The sequence below is a fragment of the Sceloporus undulatus genome, chromosome 1 (assembly GCF_019175285.1).
Source record: "Sceloporus undulatus isolate JIND9_A2432 ecotype Alabama chromosome 1, SceUnd_v1.1, whole genome shotgun sequence".
Lineage (NCBI taxonomy): Eukaryota > Metazoa > Chordata > Lepidosauria > Squamata > Phrynosomatidae > Sceloporus > Sceloporus undulatus.
In genome coordinates this window covers 335,838,520-335,851,083 of record NC_056522.1, presented here as the reverse complement: position 1 = coordinate 335,851,083, position 12,564 = coordinate 335,838,520, and the positions used below count along the sequence as shown (strand labels likewise).

Below are 12,564 nucleotides of genomic sequence, written 5' to 3'. Positions count from 1 at the left end.
TATGTTGTCAAAGGCTTTGCTATAGTCTATAAAGCACATGCTGATTTTCTTTTGCAATGTTTTGATTTGTGGTCCCTAGTGCCTCTTCCTTTCCTGAACCCCGTGGACCTCTGGGATTTCTCTCTCCTTGTATGGTGGGAGTCTATGTTGCAGAATTTTGAGCATAATTCTGTTTGCGTGGGAGATTAGCCATGCTCCTATAGTTGGTACAGTCTTTTGTGTCTCCTTTTTTGTGTGGATGGAGAAGTACAATTATCATTTCCAATCAACAATTATTTCAGTCATTTCCAAAGCTTTGTTTTAGGGTCGCCATGACGTGAAATCACACAATAACAAAACAACCTCCTCTCCTTTCTGCCTTTTTTTTTGGGGGGGGGGGGGGGGGGGGGGCTCCACCTTAACCCAACCCAAAGCATTACATTGTTAAGTGTGTTGAAGGCAGTGGTGAGGGCCACCTCTTGAGTCTCCCCAGGAAGGGAAAAAAAGCCATCGATGATTTGGTCACACCTTCCCCAGCACCGTCTTTTCGAGTACCCAGGTAAGAGGATCTCAATCTGAAAAGCTCAGATCTAGGTATTTCTTTCTGTCCTCTTTTTAAAGGACTTCAGTGGATCGTAGAGGTAGCTGCCAAAGGATGAGGGGCCTCCTCGGGACATGGGAAGTGGAGGCCAAGGCATTCGAGGGCGTTTAGGAGAGAGGAAGGCTGCTGGTGTTTTCTGGAGCTCAGCAGGAAGAAAGGAAGACGGCACTGGACGGGGCTGGAGGTATGAAGATCACGCATCTACCTTTAAAGGAAAAAGAGAGAGAAGCTAAAGGAAGAGGAAGAAGGGAAGGCAGAACCTAAAGGAAAAGGCAGAATAGAAGGCAGAAGCTAAAGGAAAGGCAGAAGGGTGTAGAATCTAAAAGAAACGGAAGAAGGGAAAGCAGAAGAGAAAGAAAAAGGAAGAAGGGAAGACAGAAGCTGAAGGAAAATACAGAAGGTTAAGGTAGCTGAAGGAAAATACAGAATAGAAGACAGAAGCTAAAGGAAAAGGAAGAGGAAGAAGGGAGGCAGAAGCTAAAAGAAACGGAAGAAGGGAAGGCAGAAGCTAAAGGCAAAGGAGGAGGGAACAAAAGAAAGGGACCGGAGAAGGCCAAGAGGAATCGACGCTGGCTCCTCGAAGCCGCTTTGGCCCCGAAGTGGTTCCCAAACACAGGGGAAAGGAAAACAAACAATGCCCACATTCCTGTCTTCTGGTGAAAAGGATGAGGCAGGCGGGGAGCAGAGGAGACCCCGAAGCAGCCCAGCCTTTTGCCGACTCCTGCGAGGCTGGCGATGGAGGAGGGCGAAGGCAGGGAAGCGGGGGGGGGGGGGGTGGGGGGGGGGGGGGGGGGGGGAGGGAGGGTGGGTGCATGGCCATCCAAGGGGGGGGGTAGAGAGGAAGAAGGGGGGAAGGTGGCCCTCCCCCTCCCCTTTCCCTCCCCTGAGAGCGTTCTCACTTGACTAATTCAGCTCATTAGCCTCCCCCAAGACAGGGACGGTCTGAAAGCGGGGCCTGGGGCGGAGAGGGAGGCTATAAACAGCCGCCCCCCTCGGTAAGCGAGCCTAATCTCTCATCGGCGGGGAAGCCGGGATGAGCCACCCCCCGCCGCCGGCCTCCCCCTCCTCGCCTCCCGCCGCCTCTCCCCGCTATGGCCGCCCTGGGCAGCAGCCGGATCAGCTTCACCGTCCGGAGCCTCTTGGATTTACCGGAGACCGACGGAGGAGAGATCCCCGGCCCCAGGACCAGGACCAGGGGCCCCGCCGCCAAGGAGCCCGAGCCGGGCGACGCCTTCGACGCGGGGTCCCCTTTCGGAGAGTGGCTGGAGATCGACCGGAGCCAGTCTCTGTGTGAGTGGGCAGCCCAGGGGGGTGGCAAGGGGGTGGCAAGGGGGCAGCAATGCCAGCCGGGCAGGAAAGGAGGGAGGGCTGGCCACTCTTTCCTCGGAGGTAGACCCAGGGAGGTCCAAGGGCGGGATCGCGACGAGCCTTAAGGGAAGAGGGCAGGTAGAGGAAAGATCTGATTCATGGCCTTTTAATTGAAAGAGAGAGAGAGAAGGTATTGATGGAGAGGGGAAGAGAGAACGAATTTAGCAGCAGCAATAGCAAGTACATTTCTGTACCGCTTATCGGTGAATTCATCACTCCCGAAGCGGTTTACAATCTGTAAGAAGCCAATGGCCCCCAACAAGCTGGGCACTCATTTTACCGACCTACGAAAGGACTGAAGGCTGAGTGAATTCACTTGGCCAGTGACTCCAGTTCGTCGATCCCAAGGGCCAGGAAGATATTCGAGAGAACCAGCGCCTTGCTCAGTTTTTCCTTTTTCACAAGGAGGGAGAGATGCCTTGGGTGGGCAGGTGCACAAAGCTCACAAACGAGAAGGAAATAGGTTTCCTTGGATTTGAAAGTTTCACCTAGGCAAAACCTTTATCATAATCATCATCATCATCATCCTATATTTTAATCTTAGTCATCATTCTTTCCTCAGTTCCTTATCATCAACCCTTATCATCATTAGCCTATTGTGAGGTTTTGATAACCCCCCCCCCCCTCTCTCTCACAGCTCTTCCTTTGGCTGGGTTGCCCCCTCTTCTCCTCCTTACTTTCTCTCCCCACCTTCCCCTTTCTGAGTTTTGGCACGATAACAGTGCACCTGCAAATCAAGGCCAAGCTGACCCAGACAAGGAGGGAGACAAATCAGTTTTCGGTGCCAAATGATAAGACATAGAGTTTCGTCCTCTTTAAATGTTAAGAACACACTTTTTTAACTTGGGTTATTGAAAGTTCAGAAGGAGGGTGCCCGAAACTTAAGCACTGTCTTCTGTATAAAAGGCTGCTCTCCGCTTTGTCGGGCGGCACAGTTTGGTAGAAAAGATTCCCCTGTGTCCATTTGCATGCAAAATAAAGGCCATCTTGGATTAAAAACCTCGTTTGTTTGTTTCTCCTGTTCTGGTACCTTTACATTATGTTTTATTCTTGGTCTTCAAACCTTCATCAGTTCTTTATCATCAACCTTAATCATGATCATGGTCATCATCAACATCAGCCTATATTTTATTCTTAGTCCTAACTAGAGTAGACTCATTGTATCAATTAGATTTACCTATGTGTTGGCCCATCATTTTAACTCATAGATCAATGGGACCCACAAACAGAATTCCTACTCTCATTATTGTTACCAGTATAACCTCTATTCTTCTTTCAAATCCTCCAGTTAGGACAACGTTTTGCCTAGTCTAGGTTGAAAGAATAGATAGAGATCAATAGATATGTAAATGAAAACAGGGACACATCCCGACATATCTATCTCTATAAAAAACCAAATTCCGAATAGGTTGTTTTGGATCTCAGAAGGATGAATCCTGTCATACAATATGGATATATACACCAGGTACAAATAAACAACTTGCCTATCATCTGTAAAAACCTTTTGCTTGTCTTTCTTTTTGTTGCTTTTTGTTGCCTTTAAAAAAAGCACCCTTCACTACTGGTGATTTATCGAAGAAATCTACCATATTCTACACCAAATTGGAGGTGCTAATCTACAGTAGGTCTCCTAGAAAGCTAATTGCCTTGACCTAACACGTGTTGAACGCGAATATTGGTTTATTGGATAACAGAGCTTTTTAAAAAAGGCTATTGTCTTCTATTTCTTTATAACTAATCTTTATTTGTAGTTTATATAGAAGCAAAGAGGGTTGACATGATTTTAGGGACGTTATATTTCAGTGAAGGTAAAAATTGGTCAGCGAGGTCAGCACAATTTATATATGAATCACAGGTGCTTTAACTCTTGTTGTTGTTGTTGTTGTTGTTGTTAAATAAGGTAGAATCTGTTTAGGGAGACAACTCATCCAGACCCGTTGGCACATATCTTCCCTCCGTCCCTTGCCTTAATATCTTCTAGCCTCTTTAGTTATACAGCATGGTTTCTGTGTCTCTAATGACACCCAGAATGATTTATACCGCATCATTGGTAATGTTCAATTATTAATCATCACTTTTCTCCTAAGTAAGGCGACCTTCAAATACTGGCAAAAATCAAAACATAGGCCCTATACAGACAGCCAAAATAAAGCTGCTTCGAGTCACTTTGGAGATATGATGTTTCAATGATACATGCGTCCTAAGAGTCCAGAAGCTGCACCGAAGCCACACTCCGCTCCTAAGGACTGGAGTGCAGCTTTGGTGAAGCTTCCAGACTCTTAGGACGCATGCATCATTGAAACACCATATCTCCAAAGTGACTCGAAGCAGCTTTATTTTGGCTGTCTGTATCAGGCCATAGTCTATTTCTGTGCTTGTTTACAGCATGAAGGGAATGTACCTAATTATGATGCTTTATAAGTAATCTGTGTTGTGACTGATGGTGACAATGATATGAGGACAAAGGGCTCGATCCACCCATCCATTCCTATTTTCATCCCTTTCACAACCCAGTAAATCTAGTACTGAGAAAAGCAGACCAGGTTTAGGGTTCAACATTTAGCATTTGAAAGTTGCGATCCTATACCAAGTAACTGGGAGTAAACCCATGGAACTCAATTGTATGTATTTCTGACTAAACCCCTAGAAGATTACACTGCGGCTTGGGTTTCAGTGGGATATTTATTTATAGGATGTATATCCTGTTTTTCTCCCACAATGGGATAGTGGAAGTGCGCATCTAGGGAAGTATACTCAGAAGCCACAGGCTTCGGGTTGTAAGGGAAGGCGCTTTCCTAAAGAAATGAATGGGCTGGCGAGTGGTTTCTATGGAAGTTCCCTCCACTCCGTTTTCTTTGGGCCAGTGTTCAAAGTATGAAGGGTATTTCTTTTGGGCGGGAGTGAAGGAAATCCACACACACACCCGTTTTAGTAGATTCCTGTTCTCCCGCAGCTTTCTCAAAGGTAAGAGGCTCCATCGCCAGTATTGAATGTAGCTTTCGGCCTGAATTGGCCCCCGATCTCACTCCCACTTGTTCCGAAGTAAATCCCATTGGGATTCCCATGGAATCCACCTAAGAATCTGGCCGCAGAGAAAGCGGGCTTCATCCCTTTGAAGGCCGATGGATTCCTCTCCAGCTTCTCAGCTCCCTTGCGAGATTTCCACCGAGGGTTTCAACTCCTTGTTAGTCTCAGGCTTAAGCGGCTCGACAGCCGGAGGGAAAGTTTTATGCCTGATTTCTTTGAAATCCAGTGGTCCCCAAACTGTGCCCTTGAAAAGATTTTGGACTCCAGCTCCCAGAAGCCTCAGCCATGTTGGCCAATGGTCTGGGATCATGGGAGCTGAAGTCCAAAATCCCTTAAAGAACACAGTTTGGGGGCCACTGCTTTCGGGTCTTCCGCAAAGCAAGACACCCCCTTCTCTATTTCTAGTGCGCAGCTAGACAATTCCTCCAGAAAAGTCCGCTTTCAGAACCGTCTTCTCTTGGCCCTATGTATCCCAGGAGTAATTCTCGGAGAAAATCTAAGCATCCTTTCCATGTCGGAGTAGAAACACGTTGGTTTTTATTATCTTTTCTCGTCTACCAACCCACCCACTCACCCAGGATCTTTTTAGTCCAGCTAAAATTCACCCCTGAAAGGTTCCAATAGGGACATCTTGTCTAACAATGGCTTCTAAACCCATATCCTTGTTAATCCCCCACCCCACCCCGGTTCCCTCTCTTTGGTCTCCTTGGGTTTCTGCGGGCATCCCATGCCCAGGACAGCTTCCTAGCCCCCTTTTCGAGAGCCAGATAGAACAGCTCCAGACCAGTGCTTTGCTGGAAGGATGGCCGCAGCAGACAAAGCACGCCCCTTGGAAATGATACCCACTGGGGGAATAGGGCGATCCCACCCCTTGGATCCATATTTAGAACCAGGGAAGCGATCAGAACCAGGAGACTCTGGCTCCAACTTAGCCCCCCCCATCCGCTCCCTTTTACTACTTCCATGTTCTTTGCGGCTCCCTCACCCGCGAACCATAGCGTAAGGTTGTCTTCTTAAAGCAGGATGCAAAGGGATCTTGTAGCCCCTTTGAGACTAACTGAAAGAAAGAAGATGGTAGCGTGAGCTTTCCTAGACTTGGATCTGCTTCCTCAGATGCATGAAGAAGTAGACTCACGTCTACCCAAAGCTCATGCTACCAACATTTTTCTCAAAGGTGCCACAAGAGCACCATGTTTACTGATTTCCAAGACTAGCTCAGCTATGTCTTTGAATTTTTAGGAGTAAGACCCAATGAAATGGAGTGGTGGTTCTGAGTTAGGCCTTACTGTCCATCCTTAAGAGCTCACAGGTCTTGTTATTGGTGTAATATACATGAGGGAGCCGGTGTTGATTTTTATGCGCTTTCAAGTCAGCTCTTATGGCGACCCTGTCATAGGGTTTTCTTAGCAAGATGTGTTCAGAGCAGCTGAGCCATTGCCGTCCTTTAAGGCTTGACCAAGCCTGACTTGCCCAAGGCCACTAAATGGGTTTCCCTGTCTGAGAAGGGATTTGAACCCTGCTCTCCGGAGCCCCAAAAACTCCAGTCCAAGCACTACACTGTTATAGTTTATTGGTTATTTTAAAACCAGAATTTTAACCAGAAATCAGCAGGGAAACGAAGGAGCTTGACTGGAAAGGAAGAGACCGCAAGGGCCATCCAGTCCAACCCCCTGCCATGCAGGAAATCTCAATCAAAGCATCCCCGACAGATGGCCATCCAGCCTCTGTTTATTTTCAGCCGCAGCATTGTTCCCAGAGGAAATTCATATTCCAAATTCTGGGACCCCGAATTCAAAGTGAACAAAGTTTTTATAGCATATTGAACAAAGGAAACTACAAATCACATGTCATTGGTTACAGTGAATTAAACATTTACACAACTATATATTCATTGGATGCCCTAACGTACGTCTCTCATCTCACGTGGGTTAGCCTTCAATCAATCTTTTATCTATATGTTTTGTTTCACTGTCCCTAAACTGTCTCTTGCAGTATTGGGCTAGCAACTTAAAATCTGGAGCCATTTCCAAATGGTTTACTTTCCAGAGCGGATAATTTGACATGACCCGAATCCTTCAGCTTGGCAAACTTTGCCCTCAATTCATTTCAGTACTATAATTGTCAACTCCTGAACATAAGTAAAATCCTGACTTTTAACCACTCTAGCACAACACCACATTGGGGCTGGAAATCAAAATGCAGGCGGATCTCTCTCTGGGTGGCTGGCTCCTTGTTGGCTAGAATAGATCTATCTGAGAATGAGTGAACCCAAAAGTAAATCTCACTGATTCACCGGGTCTAGTCTGTGGGGAGGGGAAGGCGGTAAGACGTTATTACAGCAATGTAATGAATAAAATGGAATATAATGTATGGATTAATATGTTTATCAAATACATAATGTGATATAACAGAACTGAATTGTTATTGTGTGCCTTTGAGCCGTTTCTAAGTTATTGCAATGCTAATAAAGCATCTATCACGGGTTTTTCTGGGGATGAGAGAGTGTGATTTGCCCAAGGTCACCCAGTGGGTTTACATGACCAGGAATCCAACTCTGGTCTACAGAGTCATAGGCCAACACTCAATTGCGTGGTCTAAATCCAATTATTACCCCCCCTCCACTAGAGTAGAGCTACTGGATCAATGAGAATTTGTTAAATCAATGGGTTTAGTCTAGATGCGATTAGGTATTTAATGGATGGGACGTACTGAAGCACAGGACAGTATTTGCCCATAGAGAAACCATACTTGCCCATAGAGAATCACTGGAGACGACTTGCCCTTAGAGAAAAATATTGTAGATGTCTCCTATGTTTCCATATGGGCAAGTGTTCCCTTATGCTTCCCTATAGGCAAGTATTCCCCAATGACTCCATATGGGCAAGTATTCCCCAATGACTCCCTATGGGCAAGCATTCCCCAATGCATTCCCTATGGGACCAGTATTCCCCAATGACTCCCTATGGGCAAGTATTCCCCACACGATTCTCTATGGGCAAGTTATCCCCAATGACTCCCTATGGACAAGTATTCCCAATGACTCCCTATGGGCAAGTATTCCCCAACGATGTCCTCATAGGCAAGTATTCCAAAGACTCCTATGGGCAAGTATTCCCAACGCATTCTCTATGGGCAAGTATTCCCCAATGACTCCCTATGGACAGTATTACCCAATGACTCCTATGGGCAAGTATCCTCAATGATTCCCTAGGGGCAATATTCCCCAATGACTCCCTATGGGCAAGTATTCCCCCAGACTCCCTATGGACAAGTATTCCCCAATGACTCCCTATGGGCAAGTATTCCTCAATGATTCCCTATGGACAAGTTTCCCCAATGATTCCTATGGACAAGCATTCCCCAATGACTCCCTAGGGCAAGTATTCCCCAATGATTCCCTATGGGCAAGTATTCCCCAAGGATCCCTATGGCAAGTATTCCCAAGGATCCCTATGGACACGTATTCCCAATGACTCCCTATGGGCAAGTATTCCTCACTGATCCCTAGACAAGTATTCCCAATGATTCCCTATGGACAAGATTCCCCAATGACTCCCTATGGGCAAGTCTTCCCCAATGATTCCTATGGGCAAGTATTCCCTCAATGACTCCCTATGGCAAGTATTCCCCAACGATTCTCTATGGGCAAGTATTCCCCAATGATTCCCTATGGGCAAGTATTCCTCAATGATTCTCTATGGGCAAGCATTCCCCAATGATTCCCTATGGGCAAGTATTCCCCAATTACTCCCTATGGGCAAGTATTCCCCAATGATTCCCTATGGACAAGTATTCCCCAATGACTTCCTATGGGCAAGTATTCCCCAACGATTCTCTATGGGCAAGTATTCCCCAATGACTCCCTATGGGCAAGTATTCCCCCACGATTCTCTATGGGCAAGTATTCCCCAATGATTCCCTATGGACAAGTATTCCCCAATGACTCCCTATGGGCAAGTATTCCCCAACGATTCTCTATGGGCACGTATTCCCCAATGATTCTCTATGAGCAAGTATGGTTTTCCCTATGAGCAAGGACTGTCATTTGTTTTAGTACATCCCTTAATGGATATACCACTTTCCCCCCAAAACTGGTACCCAAAGCTACTCACAACATTGGACCCTTGCTTATTTTATTTAGACCACCTTTTGCTTTCTTTTGCTTTCAATTTTTAAAGATGTAAAATGTACAAATCCCCCAAATAACATAATCCCACACCTCAACTCTGCAAAGCGTCATTCACAGAAAGGCCAATACCCAGGCACCATTTTTTGAAGGAAGGTTGTGGTATAAACGGAATAAATGAAATGAAATAAGGACAATATTCGATAAAGCACACATTTACATTCTATAGCTACATTTATCTACACATGATCCCTAGATTACAACTGCTTCAGTATGTGTGTGTTTGTATTAACTTCCTTCAGGACGCCGCAGTCAGTCGTGGAAACGCTATGGATGAGACATCTCCAAGACTCTCTGACCTCCACTCCTCTGCTTAGGTCCTGTAAATTCATGTCTGTGACCTCCCTGATGGAGTCTATATCTGGCATGCAGTCTTCCTCTCTTTCTATTACCCTCTACCTTTACCAGCATTATGGTCTTTTCTGATGAGTCTTCCCTTCTCATGATGTGGCCAATCTGTCGGGGATGCTTTGATTGAGATTTCCTGCATGGCAGGGGGTTGGACTGGATGGCCCTCGTGGTCTCTTCCAACTCTACGATGCTATGATTCTACCTCCATTTCTTCATCTTGGCTTCTAGGAAGATTTCAGGCTTGACCTGATCAAGGACTCATTTGTTTGTCCTTTAGGCAGCACCACGTCTCAAATGAGCGTATCTTCTTCTTATCCCCTTTCCTCACTGTCCAGCTCACATCCATGCATGGTGATGGGGGAATACAATGGCTTGGAGGATTCTGAGTTTACTGCTCAGCTGCATATCTTTACACTTTATGATTTGATCTAGTTCCTTCATGGCTGCCCTTCCCATCCCTAGTCTTCTGGTTCCTTGACTGCAGTCTCCTTTCCGATCAATGTTTGATCCAAGGAAGGGGTGCTCTTTAATTCTTTCAATTCCCTCATCTTCGAGGCTGAATTTATGCAGATCTTTCATGGTAATTATTTTTATTTTCTTTAGTTTCAGCAATAATCTTGCCTTTGCACTTTCTTCTTTGACCTTAACCATTGTTCGAAGTCTATGATGTTTTCTACTAGTAATATGGTTTCATTCATATATCTTATGTTTCAGAGTGCCTTATTTAGACTCTGTCGCAGGTATCTATTGGATTACATGCTGCTGCTGAGCTTAATATATAAAATACCAGTTTTTCTGGTTATGGAGCCCAGATAATCTCCAGGAAGTTTAGGGCTGTGTTTTGGCCTTGGATGCCTGATCTTTGACATTCAAAGATATAATTGTGTGAGTCTGTAAAATCACTATGTAAAGAGATCTTGTAGCACCTTGGAGACTAACTGCAAGAATGAAGTTGGCAGCATGAGTTTCCTAGACTTTGATGAAAATGCATCTGAGGAAGCAGACTTAAGTCTAGGAAAGCTCATGCTGCCAACCTCTTTCTTCCAGTTAGTCTTAAAGGTGCTACAAGATCTCTCTACATACAGATTTTTGACATGTTCAACTCCTTTATGTTTCTTCTCATTTTGAATCTGCTCGTAGGAGGTTTCCAAATCTGGAGTTGTTGAAGTATTAGCATCAATGCTTGTGTATAGCTCTACCTTTCCTTGAGAAGGGGTGATGTCTTCCACACAGAAACACCTACGCATAGCTCTATGGTATTTGGCCAGTGTGACTTTTGGAAGAGATCATTTCCCATACCCCTCCCTTTCTGGGGGTCAATAAACTTTATTGCCCTTTATTCTCTGTCCTCTTCCTCTCTCTGCTCTCACCAAGCATGAAAATAGAAACCAGGTTGTGCTGTTAATGATGCTTTTTCTTCTTACTTGCACACATGAGAGTCAGCTCTAGTGAGTCTTCTACGAAGTATAGTTTTTTCTACTGAGTAGGTATTTTTGTAGAACCTAGAAGTAAGATTCTTTTTATCTACCAATGTATCCTGTTTATTTACCAGAAGCTACTAACTGCCTTGTTTCCCATCTCTCTCTTCCCCCCCCCCCCTTTCCCAGCTTCGGATGAGAGCGGGGCTGAGAGCAGGATGCGCCCAGCGGCTGCTTCGTCTCAGGCGGCGGCGGAGGAGGAGGAGGAGGAAGAGGAAGAGGAGAGGAAGAAGAAGCGCCGGGTCCTCTTCTCCAAGGCGCAGACGCTGGCGCTGGAGCGGCGGTTCCGGCAGCAGCGGTACCTCTCGGCGCCGGAGCGGGAGCAGCTGGCCCACTTGCTCCGCCTGACGCCCACCCAGGTCAAGATCTGGTTCCAGAACCACCGCTACAAGATGAAGCGGGCCAAAGGGGCTGAGAGGGCCGGAGCAGGAGGAGGTGAAGGTGCTGGTGTTGGAAGCGAAGTGGCTCCCCTCCTGCGCCGGGTGGTGGTGCCCGTGTTGGTCAGGGACGGCAAGGCCTGCCAAGGCTGCAGTGGCCCCCTCGCCCCCGGGCAGGACTTGGGCGGTGCTCATGGGGCCCTGGCCTTTCCTCCGGCCTTTCCACCGGCAGCTTCCCTGAGCCTTTTCCCGGCTTACCAGCACTTAGCGCCGTCAGCCCTGGTCTCCTGGAACTGGGGCTGAGGAGCCAGGCGCCGAAGAGATCAGCCTGCCCGGCCTCCAAAGGGGACCAGCCTCTTCGGCCTGCCTGCCCGCCATCCTAAATAGAGACACTCAGCTGCCTTGGTGGGATCCGGCGCTTTGGGCTGGTGCCTTCATCTCCCATGCAGCTCTATTAGAACTTCTCTGCAGATGCCAGCCACAGATGCTGGCGAAACGTCAGGAATAAACTCTAGAACATGGCCACATAGCCCCCAAAACCCACAAAAAACTACTACTAGAACTGCTTTAGAGGAGGAGATCCAGGGCTGTTCCCCAGCCTTTGGCTCGAATAGGACTCCTTTAGAGTGAAAGACTCACGCCTTCGCCGCCGCCGTGGCAAAATCCCAGCGGTTCTCTTCCAAGTATGCCCACCATGCCCGTCACATCCATATTTAAGTAGGATGGTAGGCGGATAATAAAAGGCTGCACATCCTTTGCACTCTTACAGTAAATAAATTCCTGGGTCGGGGGAGAAAACCCAAGACGCAGCTAGGACTCTCTAAGGCACATTGCATAGAGACAGAAGAAGTTCCTTGGAGTAAGTGTCCCGGAACTCTCACTGTCTGTCAGGTCATAATTTGTAGCTGCGTACCTTCAAAGTTGTTTCCGACTTATGTTGACCCTAAGGCGACCCTATCATAGGGTTTTCTTGGCAAGTTTCTTTATATGGGGTTGACATTTGCCATCCTCTGAGGCTGAGAGAGTATGACTTGCCCAAGGTCACCCAGTGGGTTTCCCTGGCTGAGCCGGAATTTGAACCCTGGTCTCCATAGTCCTAGGCCAAGACTCCAGCTGGAGTTGGACCATTGAACCTACCAAACGTACTCCAAACCCGACTTATTAAGCCCCCCATAAATTCACAGTTCTAGTCTAGTC

General features: G+C 46.9%; 1 protein-coding gene across 1 annotated transcript; it reads left to right on the top strand.

The window, feature by feature from the left end:
* The first annotated feature begins 1,671 nt into the window (after positions 1-1,671).
* NKX2-8 (NK2 homeobox 8) lies at positions 1,672-11,758 on the top strand. Its single transcript, XM_042460305.1, has 2 exons — positions 1,672-1,870; positions 11,120-11,758. The coding sequence occupies exons 1-2, from the start codon at positions 1,672-1,674 to the stop codon at positions 11,668-11,670; spliced, it is 750 nt and encodes a 249-aa protein (XP_042316239.1). The 3' UTR covers positions 11,671-11,758.
* The last annotated feature ends 806 nt before the right edge of the window (positions 11,759-12,564 follow it).

Coding starts and splice junctions, on each gene's coding strand:
- NKX2-8 (XM_042460305.1), top strand. CDS start 1,672: ATGGCCGCCCTGGGCAGCAGCCGGATCAGCTTCACCGTCCGGAGCCTC. Junction 1,871..11,119: donor CGACCGGAGCCAGTCTCTGT/GTGAGTGGGCAG, acceptor CCCCTTTCCCAG/CTTCGGATGAGAGCGGGGCT.